General features: G+C 41.5%; 2 protein-coding genes across 3 annotated transcripts in view; both read left to right on the forward strand.

Annotated features, from left to right (window-relative positions):
* Positions 1–1097: 1097 nt before the first annotated feature.
* LOC147160631 (leukocyte cell-derived chemotaxin-2) lies at positions 1098–6423 on the forward strand. The gene is made up of 6 exons (XM_086099054.1): positions 1098–1130; positions 1279–1349; positions 3771–4067; positions 4844–4934; positions 5281–5420; positions 6228–6423. Exons 2-6 carry the CDS (start codon positions 1304–1306, stop codon positions 6392–6394), a joined length of 741 nt encoding a protein of 246 aa, XP_085955180.1. The 5' UTR covers positions 1098–1130; positions 1279–1303; the 3' UTR covers positions 6395–6423.
* A 1190-nt stretch (positions 6424–7613) lies between these two features.
* Positions 7614–12941, forward strand: part of sh3pxd2b (SH3 and PX domains 2B) — a 28560-nt gene continuing 23232 nt past the window's right edge. Inside the window, exons 1-2 of one of the 2 annotated variants that reach the window (XM_086098959.1) lie at positions 7614–8078; positions 10345–10425. In XM_086098959.1, coding sequence (XP_085955085.1) covers positions 8007–8078; positions 10345–10425 — 153 coding nt within the window. In that variant the 5' untranslated portion in view covers positions 7614–8006. The remainder of the gene's footprint in view (positions 8079–10344; positions 10426–12941) is intronic. The other variant, XM_086098960.1, reaches the window with a different exon arrangement.

Genomic DNA, 12941 nt, shown 5'->3' on the forward strand with positions numbered 1-12941 from the left:
TTATTAGCATGTTGTGTATTTGAACCACAACTGCTAAGAATAGCAACTCATTATGTATTTAATCCTGTCACAAACAATCACTGTCAATATTTGTATCAAAAGTCGTGAAATGCGCTCTCCATTTTCTATTTTCACTGCAGGAAACACTGAAGCCTAACTGTACAACTTGGACTGGTCGCCATCTAATCACATACTGACAAACAACCATTCACACTATGGACAATGTAGAGCATTGGTCTCATTCGAGGCGCGTAGGATGACATTTTGCGGCCCCCAACTCGTCATCTTAGTTCAATGGCAGTGCGGCCCCCCACCATTTTTTATTTTATTTTTTTAATCACTTATAGGCGCGTAGGATGACATTTTGCGGCCCCCAACTCGTCATCTTAGTTCAATGGCAGTGCGGCCCCCCCACCATTTTTTATTTAATTTTTTTAATCACTTATAAGCTAGCATAGCTCAGGCTCATGACAGTTCTCGGCAAAACTGTTATTCATCTAGATTGGATTGGCTAAAAAAAAATAACCACCTGCAGCCCGCTGCCCGTCACACAAAAAAAAGTTCAGGAATGATAATACGGATGTAAAGAACAAAGTCTGCATGGACAAAGCCAAGCGATGGATGGAACAATAATACATATTCACATCAAAGTTATTGTTATATTTTATAGCGCAATGAAAATGAAAAGAGCCACATGGAGTTTCTGCATTGTAATTTGCTGCCTTGAAATACAAGCTTTTACAGAAAATATATCTCATAACGCTAATGCAATGTAGCATTTTTTTTTCTTAGCTATACAGCAAAGAAAGATGGGCTTAGATGGCCGTAACTCATGAGAGCACATTCAAATGTTTACGCTTTGACTGCGAGCTCGGAGTAGTTTTCAGTACAGCAGCAAGAAGTCAATAAACGGGCCTTTTTCGAGCAGCTAAATAAGTGCCTTTAGCAAGGGCCAATATCAATATTGACAGAGGGGGAATGTCTTGTGGTCCAGGACTGCAGCCTCCACAGTAGCCTGTTTTTTCCCCCTCTCTCTCTCTCTCTCTCTCTCTCTCTCTCTCTCTCTCTCTCTCAACAGTTCCTGCTTTGTATTTTGACCCACTCAGACTGCAAACCTCCCAATAGGACGGGTACGTACAGCAGCATTTGATTTCACTTGTAATTGAAAGCAGATTTGTCAAGACTGAAAATTCTCATTTCATATTATATGCATGTCGTTTCTGTATACTGCATGTCTAACACCCATCTTTTCGACTTTTCTCTCTCTTTGTGCTACAGATTATTTTTTTGTCTACATCTGGCAATGCTGCTTAGACTATATCTCACTGGGACAACTCTACTGATATGTTGTAAGTAGTAAGTTTATAATGTGTGAGGCAGCTTATCATGCATTGCTGAAATGGCCGTAGTTTGTTTACAACTGTATCAAGTTGAGCAAACGCACGTGTACAGTCCTCCGCGTGCTACACATTTAACACGAATAATCTCTATCTGTGGAATAATAAATAACTGTTTCCCCGCAGAGGTCACCATGAACTTAAGCTCTATTAAGAGCCGTGTAAACACAAGGCTTAGGGGAATTTGGCTCTTTTGCTAGAATGAGTGTGTGCCAGTGGCAGCGGAGGAGACATTTAAAGCATGATTGAATGCTTAATGCATCATTACATCATTGCATCTAACTGCAACGCTTAAGGCACACGCTGACTCCGAAGGTCTGCAGAGTAACATGAAAATGAGACTTGATGAAATGAGTCACGCCACACTGTGGACGCAATTTTGCCTCGCAGTGGCATCGCAGAAATTGTCGGATGGAGTCGAAGTGCCAGTCGATCGGAACGGCGCATTTTCAATTCATGGTATAAATAAAGGTCAAGAGGTTAACTGTTTTATATCATAGCATCAGTGTAAATGATTCAAGCCGGTCACTTGTTGCTTGGATACATTCACAACAGTCACACCCAACAAACTACAGGTTGACCAAATAGGAAGTCCAACAAACATATTACCGATTGTGTTGGAATGAGCTCAGTTGTGTCACAAAACAATCAGGTTCAAATAATTAGCTTGATTAAAGTTCCTTTCAGAATTGACGCCCGTGCATCGCCGGTTAGATTTCAACTGCCGTGCAGGGTTATTATAGTTTTGGAATTTTCATTTCAGTTTGTTTTTATTTCATTTCGAGTTTTGTTTTTTAAATTTAGTTAGTTTTAATTCGTTTTCAGGGTGTTACTTTTATCTTGTAGTTATTAAAAAAAAATGCTTAGTTTTAGTTTCGTTTTAGTTCATTTCAGTATTAGTTTTTTTTTATGTGTATCACTTGTGTGCAATATTTTAAAAACACCATGATGAAATTAGAAAAGTAACAGATTTCTTACCTAAAGTTTTATTTCAGCTGAGTTGAATGAAAAAGCAGGCGAGCCAGTCAAGCATGAAAAATTGACGCCACGGAGCGACGTCATCTGAAGGTGCTTTTCTATTGGCTGCTGCTAGATGACCTCACTTCTGAGTGACACACTTTCAAACGTCCTTATTCCGTTTAATATCAAAATAAGTCTATTTAAAATCACATTTAAAATTGTCTCCAAAAGCTCATGCATAAAATTAATTTCCAAAGAGTAAAACAAAGGAGATTTTCGTTATAATTATAGTTAGTTTTGTAAACATAAAATATAGTTTCAGTTAGTTTTCGTTTTTTAAAAGCATTTAAGTTTTTATTTTATTTCGTTAACAAAATAGTTGTTTGAATTTTAGTTTTAGCTTTTTTAGTTAGTTTTTATTCACTAAAATAACATTGCTGCCTTGTATGCAGGAGTAACAAAAAAAAAAGCACAAGAGCATTTTCAAACATTATTTCTCACTGTTGTTTTTTTCTCACTGTTATTTCTCACTTCAGAAAAACAAAAAAAGAACGCCATCTGTTAGACCAGCCACAAACTATTCCCCCAAAGTAAAAGTATTGATTTCTTCTCCATGTCTTGTAATAATGAACAATTAGTGTATTGATTATTAAATTGATTAAGAAGTCTGCGAAATGTCCTAATAGAAACCATCACATGCAGCATCCACCTCCGAAGTCATGATTTAGCACCAGGATCTCTACAAGTCCCATGCTTTGTCTACAAAATTCTGCACTTTCTCATTTTAGTCCAGGCACAGGTTGAAAATTGCTTGGCCACGCCGCAGACAGCCATCTTCCGACTGGCCGGCAGCCATTAAAAAGTCTTGTGGAGATAAGCAGCTTGGTTCAATCACAGAGCCCCCGTGCGTGCGTGTGTTTTTTAACAGGCCAGCGCCATTGAAATATTGTGTGTGGCGTTGGGGTTAATGGAGTTAATGAAGAGCAAAGGCGTGTGTCTGAGCCGGCTAATTAGTATATGTCAGACTGAAGACAGTCTATGAATAACTGAATTAGCACTCGCTGTGTCCGCGTGGACTCGCTTCTTCAACAAGTGCGAGAGGAGGAGAGACTTCAAGTGGAAGGAAAATGTGCCATTCCATCAAGAGAAGAATATTTCATCTCAACTTGTGTTTTCCTTGAACTTGTTTCATTTCAAGCCATTTGTTCTATTAAATTGACTTTGATAACACAACAGAAATTGATCATTGGCATCGGCCAGCTTTAAAGAGTAGTCATTTATGTCCGATTCTTTTCTTATCAGGGAGCCGGTGTTCATTTCCCACAAGTTGAAAGCAATGAAATTCCCAGCCAAATTGGTATTGTGAACGGCGACCTCCCTTTTAATCCAAAACTTCGCCTTTCATATCTCCAGATGTCGTTTTATGTTGTGCTTCCGAACATGACAAGAGGAAAGGTGAAATCATTCAAAGCCCTCCCAAAAACGCTGACAGCGCCATTAAGTTGATGAGAAATGGCGCGAGAGCGGACGACAGGAGACCCGAAGCTGTCACCCGAAGGAGGAAGGTCAAAAAGGGAAGGAGGGGAAGAACAAATGACAGCGGCTGCACCAGACTGGGAGGCATCTGCCAGCAGAACCGATTCGTCTGCCAAGGTCGATACCTGACAGACGAGTGTTCAGGGCTCCAAACGCGCCTGTGTTGTATGCCAGGTACGCCCCACTCTACGGTGTTCATCTTAGCCCCTTCGCTTGTCTTTGCCCACTAGATCACGGGTATTGTGAATGTAAAGCTGACATCTTTTCAAACGAATTTGAATAAATGGATGTCATCCTCCAAATTATAGCTCAATCTAAATTGTATTACATGACGTTTTCAGTCTTTGTTTTGGTTGCAATTTCCAGCCAACCTCGCTGAAACTTCCTAACAAGATAAGTTTAATCCAAGTTTTATTTGTCATGGATAATTACGATGCAATTATAGTTTGGTGTTATGGTTCAGAACAGAAAAAAAGGGGGGGTGGGGGCAAAGTCTATGCACCTCAATCCCAGCCGGGGTGCCCCTTTATCTTAAATTGATGACGGGCATGTCCAAAAGAACCCCCCCCCCCCCATCTTTTTCAAATACAATACTGTATGTGTTCATGCAATCCACTACAAAGGGTATACCAGTTTTGTGTTTGACCATAAGCGCAGCAGTGCATAAAAGGCCCAAACTGAAACTAAACTACTAGATCGATATTATAGTGCCAGTATCGATCCGATATCGATACTGACTTGGTATCGATTATATCAGATATTTGGGTCGATCCGCCCACCACTAAAGTTAACTGTAAAGTGAGAGTCAGAATTAACTGTAAAGTCAGGGTTGGTGCTACCGGGCTGAGTTTACTGTATGGTATCTCCCTTGACTCTGAACTGTGCAGCAAGCGGGCTAAGAGACGACATCATGCAAATAAGATGATACAACTCACCTGCCTTCTCCGTAGTGGGAGCTTGGAGCGTCCTATGCAGCGGTCACTACAACAACAGAGTGAGGAGCTGCGACATGCATGGCTGCGGAGCTTTCAACTCCAGGGGGTGATTTGCTCACATCTCATTTGGAAACTCAAAAGATTCTTCATGCTCAATTTCTAGTGTTGAACAATAATTGTCAAGACAGGACAACAATGGATAACTGGCACGTCTCCGCGGTCTCAGTCAGTGGGCTTGGAGAACGTGACAAATAAAACTAAGAATGTATCAAACAGAATCAAAACTTTGAACCTGAGAAGCCACTTAAGGACCGCTAAACAACACTAAGTACTGAGGTTGTGTTCCGCCATTGCAAATTCGGCCTTCTATCAAAATTATAGAGGATATATAGAGGATCTCTATTGTCCCTTCAACATCAATTTATGTCAGTGCTTTGTCCCTCGTCTCACAGAGGCCTGAAAAGGACGCTGGACTTGGTGTGTGCTGACTACGGTACAGTCAGCGCTCCATTCTCAGGCTCTCTGGCTGGACCAGTAAGTCAGAAAGATGCGGCTGGTTTCCAGTATGATGGTGTCAAACTGGTCAATGATGGTAAGACTGACAAAATCCTTCAAAGTGAGAACAGTGGGAAAGAATTACATTTGGCATCTTAAGTGGACATTTTGTCCTCATCGGGGTTGTGGTTGAGCAGATATCGGAGTGGCTTACTTCGCGCTAGTCTACTCAATGAAATGACTCAAATAAATTTAAAAAAAGATCATCCTTGAATTGACATCTTTAGGTCCCAGTCATCTGTCCTTTTTTAGGACAGAGGTGCTGCTGCGCTATTCGGGCGAAATCTTGGGAAGGGGCTATACAGATAATATAGATTAGATAAGGATTCCGCTGAACTCCTGGTTGCCTTTACCGCTGCCGACCCCTCTTCATGCAAATAAATCTCCATCAAAGGCCAAACGACGACCTCAGCGAGGACCGCCGTTATAAAACCAAGCACACACATATGTGCGTGAGTGTAACTTGAGAGCATCCTGAGAGAACATCATTAGATCCTTGGACTCTAATTGAGCAGCATTCTGGCAAAAGCCTATTTGTGCAGTCAGCGCCTTTCATCTATGGCTAAAGTGAAGACATGATTAAACATCACACAGACGCATTAGCTCGCCCTGACACTCGCATGAACGCTGAAAAGCATCATTAGCAGGCGCAGGGTGATGTGCCTTAATTCACTCCTCGGCTGTTTTGCTTCTCCGGTGACCTTTTGCAAGATCCTGAGGTTCAATTTGGGATTAAAAAAAAGCAGGTTAATATTTGACGTAGTGCGAAATAAATCCTTATGGCTTCCTAGGTTTATTCCAATCAATTCAAGTGAATCTTTATTTGTCTCTCTCTGGCACCCAGAGCACTGTGTAAAGATCTTGAACGTTCGACCTTTCCGTTACGCTGGCACGGTGGGTCCAGGGGACCCGCTGGGTTACGTGCTACCCTTGCAGGAGCGCTTTGCCGGCATCACCTCGCACCTCAAGCTACAGATGTGTGACGGTGCTGACCCTTCGCCCTTCGTCTGAATGTTCGCCTTCACCTTTTCCTCATGACTTTCCCTAATATATATATGATGTGTGTTGTGTGTGTGTGGGGGGGGGGGGGGGGTGCGCGTGTATACACTATATCTATATATCTCTGGAAAAGTCCATCTGTACAGAATTTTAATGTCAATTGGCACTGTCAGTGGGGTAGAGAAATATTTATTGTTGTGCTTGATGCTTTCGACTAAATAATTCAAATACAACATAAGAAATAATGACTTGATTAAAAACAAAAGTTTACTTTGCAGCAGTGTCCTACACCAATCGATAACGAAGACTAATTCACGAAAAGAATACTTTCCTGACAGTGTCACATGTCAAAGTAAATGTTTGAAAAGGCAGAATAGTGGATACAGTTCTTCTAACTATGCTAGTTGTCAAAATGTTGTAGCCGGTCAGTGCATGTACATTATTTACCGATACATTAAAATTTTGCCAGCAATGCATTAAATCTCCCAATTTTATGTATTTTATTGAATTATTCTTTTTAGAAACTTACTATGTACTACTCCTGTCTGTGTACTACTACTCGATATAGACCGTTTGCGTTAGTATGACAATATTTAGTGTGACTTTTTTCATTCAAACTGAAATAAACTTTTTATTTGATTATTTGTCATTTTATTACTACTTCCATGAATGTGCTGTGCTGCTTTTATTCGATTTCTGGAGTGCAATGGAGCCAATTGCAGCCAACCTCGTGCAAAAGGCCTGGTACACCCTGGACTGGTTGACTGCAGACGTCTTAACCACCAATCCGTTGTGATACATTAGAATTAAAAAAAAATGACGTCTTAACTTATCTCTCTTTCTTTTATATAAACATTAACTAACGTTTTCTCAATGCCCCATATTATGCACTGCAGTGTTTTACATTCTGCACATAAAAAAAACGAATTGTAATATTAAAATTAAAAACGAATCCAAATCTTGCAATCATTCTCATTGTTCCTTTGCAGCCTTGAACGCCTCATCAGCTCAATTAGGTGAAGCGCCACATGGTCAGTCATCATGTAATAAACAAAAACTGCCGACAGATGACGCTGTTGTACAACAAGTCAGAAACTCCAAAGGAATGCCCGTTCGTCAATCTAGTGGTGAGTCAATAAATGAAACGTCACGTGAACATAGATATTTTTGAACCGTATCGAGTGACGTCATTGGTGGTCTCTACTTCTCTTTTCAAAGTTTCATTCGACAGATCTCCGCACAGAATTCAGTCATCGTGGTACTGCCCCGTCAGCCGTGGCCGTGGGGGAGGTTCAGACGTTTTGTGGGTCGTTTTTTTTTTTTAAGTGGACTGTCCCACTTTGAGGCGAAGTGGGCGAGTTAGGATACGCTGGGAGTGTGCTTGGGGGCCGAGAAAGAAAGACAGAAAGGGAGAGGAGCTAACTCGGAAGTTCTCCGGAGCGACCTGGATACGTGACGTGGGACAGGAAGGACGACTTACCGGAGGGGAAAAAAGACCATTTAGAGGCGCACATCTGGAAGACGCGGATGACTGAAAACTTTACTTATCGTTCAATTAAAAGAAAAACACCCCAACAACCCGTCAGTTTGATTTTGTTGGAGGCGGAACACCGAGGAGGACATCATGCCGAGGAGGACCGTGCAAGAAGTCACCGTCCAAGACGTCCAAAAACGGAGAAACCCCAGCAAACATTATGTAAGACTGCAATTAGTTCGAAAGCAATACGTTGTTGGTTCAATTGCGAAACACGTGAAAGTTATTTTGCAGCTTCTTCCCCACTTCTGTTGACTAAAGTCAAAACAAAGAGAGGATCAAATTACCGCTATCTGCCAGATGCCAGATTTCTAACCGGATTGTTTTTTAAAGGGGCAGTTTAGTATATTCCACACACAGTTTTTAAGTACATGGCTGTTAGTACGTTCGTTACGTTATAACGTATACGTTACGTTTCTAAGTTCATACTTGGGCGGTAAATTGAGGAATTGCATTTTGCCTGAGTGATTTCACTGCATATGGGAATCGCATATAGAATAGAAGCAGTTTACAGTACTACATTCCACATTTGCTTAAATTTCCAGGCAAGCACTCCAGAATGGAAAAGAAAAGAGCTTGCATGAAAAACTACACTCAACGGGCCTCAAACAAGGTCACCGGAATATTAGAAACTGCATTCATGATTCAGCTACAAAAAATGCAAAATAATAGTTGATTGAACAACACTGGCGCTGCGGATCATTAGAGGTTTACCTAAACCTGTGGCCAGTAAACATTGAAATGGTTAATGATAAGTGACCATATAGGTGGTTTTAATTACCTGTAATTTCAATATATAACACTGTAATGCCCTTTAAAGATGACCACAGTTTGTTGTGTGATGCTGGTTGATGTCCAAGTTGCAACATCCATCCATTTAGTATTAAATCGGGTCGGCTCCCATCTGGCTTTGGGTGAGATGCGGGATACACCGTAAAGTGGTCGCCAATCAATCGGTGCCGGGCCGCAGATGAGCGGTTGGGTACTAATGCTCTAACATTACTCGTATCCTTATGTGGGGGCATCACAATGAAACAAACAAAAACAAACGAAGGCACAAGTTGGCATCATCCTGGTTCAGGTGCTGACCAAACTCAAGCCTGGCGTGATGGTGGTCTGAATTTTGACTTTACAATTTTTCAGTATTGTAAGTTAGTGACTTGAATGCATCTCATGCCAATGACGGATGGCAAGTCTTATTGCAATGTTGATGCTTTTCTCTTTTAGTATTTGGATTTTTAAAAAGTTGGAAACATGTTTTGTTTTTTTCCAGCCCACTGCAGTGTTTGTGTGGGACAAAAGAATGTGAACTGGACAAAGCCTCATTTCTTAGCACGCCACAACGGAGCCTGGGCCATTGTGCCTGTGTTAAGTGAGTGAGGAGGACCGAGAGGCCGATGATGCATGACATCATCATGTGAGCAGCAGGGCCAGCGCCAGACTGCCAAAAGATGCAGCAGGCGGTTGTTCCGAGACCCTGGTGCTTCATCTGATGTTTGTTGGCATCCAAGGAGAAGTTTTTGGAGAGCATTTTTGGCATATTTCCTCTGCAAACCTGCTGACCTTTATACATCTCAAATATCAGCTTGTCTTTTAAGCTTTCCATCTTTGACTCCAGTTAGCAAGGGAAGGGCAGAGAACATCTGGGATAAAGTCGCCACCGGGGAGTTTCCAGCCACTCTTGTTCTTTAGGGAAGATAATAAAGATTCAGACTTTGCTCATTAGGAAAGTTGCTAACAGTATGTCGGATGATGACCACAATCGCACTTCAAGGCAACGTCATGTTTTCAGGATGTCATGTGACGACTTGGTCAGGCCTCCCACAGTCTTTCACATATTACTTGTTTTGTTTAGCTTTGGTGGATTGTTTGACTACTTGGGCCAAGCCACACGTCGAGAGGGATTGTTTTGATCATCCTTTGTTTGTTACTTTGTTTCTGGTCTCTTTTGTTAGTTAGGAGGATCACGCAAAAGCGACACAAGGAATCCCCATGAAAGTTTGTGGCAGTAGGCACATTTTTGCTGTTTGACTTTTTTGTTCATCTCTACGTAGACCACAGACCCACCACGCCATCCTAAAAAAGTGTAGTAGCCTACAGTGCAACAACGGTACCTTATGTCATCCTCAAAGATCCACAAAGGGGCCCGCCCACCAACAATCTGGATAAACAAACCAAAATGGCTTTTGTTCAACCTTGCTGGCAGTCTGTGCGATTATAAATAAAAGCTCAAATTTCAGAAAATGGTGGCACAGTCCTGACTATATAATGACTTCCTCTTTAACAGGAAGTGGTATACCGTACATGGAGCGGAGACGACAACATGTAATTCCTCCATTTTATAACATAAGAGGACAATGACGGGAATGGCAAGATTTGTGTAGAGGAACATTAGAATTTGCATATAATTTATAATTTTTTCTCCTAGGTTTACATCATCAAGGTGTCCTGGACCGATGGCAGCACGGAACTCATTTACAGACGTTACAGCAAGTTTTTCGACCTGCAGGTGAGTGACTACGTCATTGTTGGTTCTCGGTTTTGCATTTACTAAGCATTCTAAGGATGTTTCTTGTGAAAGTCCAGCATTTTTCCATCAGTAAAAAATTGTAAATGAATGCTTTTTCATTCCACCCTCATGACAGTTGTTATTATACGGCCTCAGAGGTTAGTGAATGCATGGATGCATGTGTGACCGCCAACCAAACGTCTGAATCATTGTCAAACGTCATGCTAGCAGTGTGTGTGTGTGTTTTGTGCATCTAGTTTCCCTTCCCTTTTTCTGAGGTCGTAGATCTCTCACTGACATCCACACACACACACAAAATACAATACATGACTAACCCTAATTGGATGATATGGCTTTTCACTTGATTAAGATCCCTCAGAAACATGAGCCGCTACTAAAATGACAGCTAGCTTCATATGAAATATGACGGCGTATTATACTGCACATTGGCTCAATTGTCTTGGCTGATGATGGGGAACATTAACAATCTTGTCATTGTATGAAATGTCTTTTAAGGGGATGGGATAATCTCACCGTTCCGAACTCTGATACGAGTGTTGTATTATTTACAATTATTATCAGGAGGATTTGTGCTATTCAAAAGGGAGCGTTTTAGACATCGTATTAGATTGCGCAGTGGTTGTATTGTCTTCCACTGGATGAGAGTCAAGGGAGTAGTCATGACATCATCAGGCGTCCTCTCATGCCGCCTCATGACACGCAACGCAGTCATCCGTCTCCTCTTATTGCTCGCTTTTCATTTCCCGTCAGGCTCCTAGCGATTATATCCTGAAACTTACAGGCAGTGTGGTCATCACTTTGATGCAACTGAAGGGAACACAGAAAAGATGACATTCTAAAGAAACACATGCCAGTAGCTTAAGGCCAAACAGGAAGTTGGCATCAACACATCTGATCTTACAGCACGAGTAGCATGAGAAGTCAGTGTGACATTTAACAATGGGATGTGTTTTGCCATACACTTAAAAGTTACTGACAAAAATAGGTTATAATAGTAATAGTAATTCAACATCTCAATATTTGGTTTGGTGGCTTCACATTACTTTTCCACCTTTCCTCATAATCCCTTTGTGAGAATGATACTTGTCAGAAGTGTAACGTATTCACCGGAGGTCATGGAGACCATGTTGCTTAGCCGCACTAGCTAGCTGGCCACATCTGGTGCTAGCTAACCGGTGTGGCGTAGCATAAGTAGCACCAAGCTCACCTCAACCTCTGACTACTTGCTCGTAGCTAATGTGAGTGCATCCAGCACAGTGAAGCTTTTTGGGACCGGCTCAATTATCGGGGGGGGAAAAAATCTGTGATTCTCACTTTTACTATTCAGTATGTTTTGATGAGGCACAAAATGCTCATTTTTGACTCTCAAACTGCGATGCAAAACCACAGATTTTGAGCCTTGTTGATTTTTACTCATCCTGGGAACATACACATCAGTTTATCCTGTTAGCCCCTGTTGCTATTGCTAATGTAGATTACAGAATACAAAGTGTAGGCTTTCATAGTCATTTCTAGGTTGGATGGGTTCCACTCTACGTACAAACTGCACATAAGTTTGCATGTGGGGCCATGCCAAGGCCAACACTTGCGGAGTGGTCTCAAGACAGCTGATTTGGTCTGCACCAGACTTTCCCGCCTTGTCCAAGGAATGAAATTAAGTTAAAATGAACTAGCGTGAAAGCTTTGTATCAAATACCGTAAATGTTTCCTCTGTGCCATCAGTGGTACTGTTTAGGCCAACAAGTAATTAGCCACTTTTAGTCACCTTATTTGCTAACAGTTACTGATTGTTCACCTGAATGGAATGACCTTAAACAATGGTCTCCATGGTGAGAAAATGAGTGTTTCAACATAAAACCACATTTTTCCACTTGGTAGTGGTGAAGATCTAAAGCTTTGAACAGAAATAGACTGGTTTCTTACCAAAGGATGGAAATGTTTCTGCAGCGGGGTCATCCTTGCGGTTTTTCAGTTTAAAAAATAAAATATTTTTCTCTTCATGTCACTAAGAGCAGTTTTCCATGCTGCACACGACACGTGTCCACTCAGCTGCTAAAACTCCAACGGTCCCTTTTTAGAGACACTTAAAAGCTATTGGAAAAAACCCAATGCATCGCCTCTTGCTTCTTAAGTGTTGCACAGCTGTCACATATTTTCCATGTGCAGTAATCAAGTATCAAAACTCTTCATTGAGGAGCACGTTTTATTTGAGCAATGGGGGGGCTGCTCGTAAGCAAGATCTTACACGGTGTTTCATTAACACTTTGGCCACATGTTTGCAGTTGGGTAATTCTTGAAGATGACTTTTTGTGCGGATCTGACTACATTGTGCATTATACTTTTCCAAAGATATCAATGCTCTAAAATGATTCTGTCGGTTTAGTACCCATGCAAATGACCTCAGAAAAATGCCAGATAGTTGAGCGAGTGAGTTCAAGCATTCTCAGACTCGCAAGCTGCAAAGAGAGCTGCCATTGTTCTCGCGCTTGAATAAC

The sequence above is a fragment of the Leptonotus elevatus genome, chromosome 16 (assembly GCF_054856555.1).
Source record: "Leptonotus elevatus isolate MCC_2025b chromosome 16, RoL_Lele_1.0, whole genome shotgun sequence".
Taxonomy (NCBI): domain Eukaryota; kingdom Metazoa; phylum Chordata; class Actinopteri; order Syngnathiformes; family Syngnathidae; genus Leptonotus; species Leptonotus elevatus.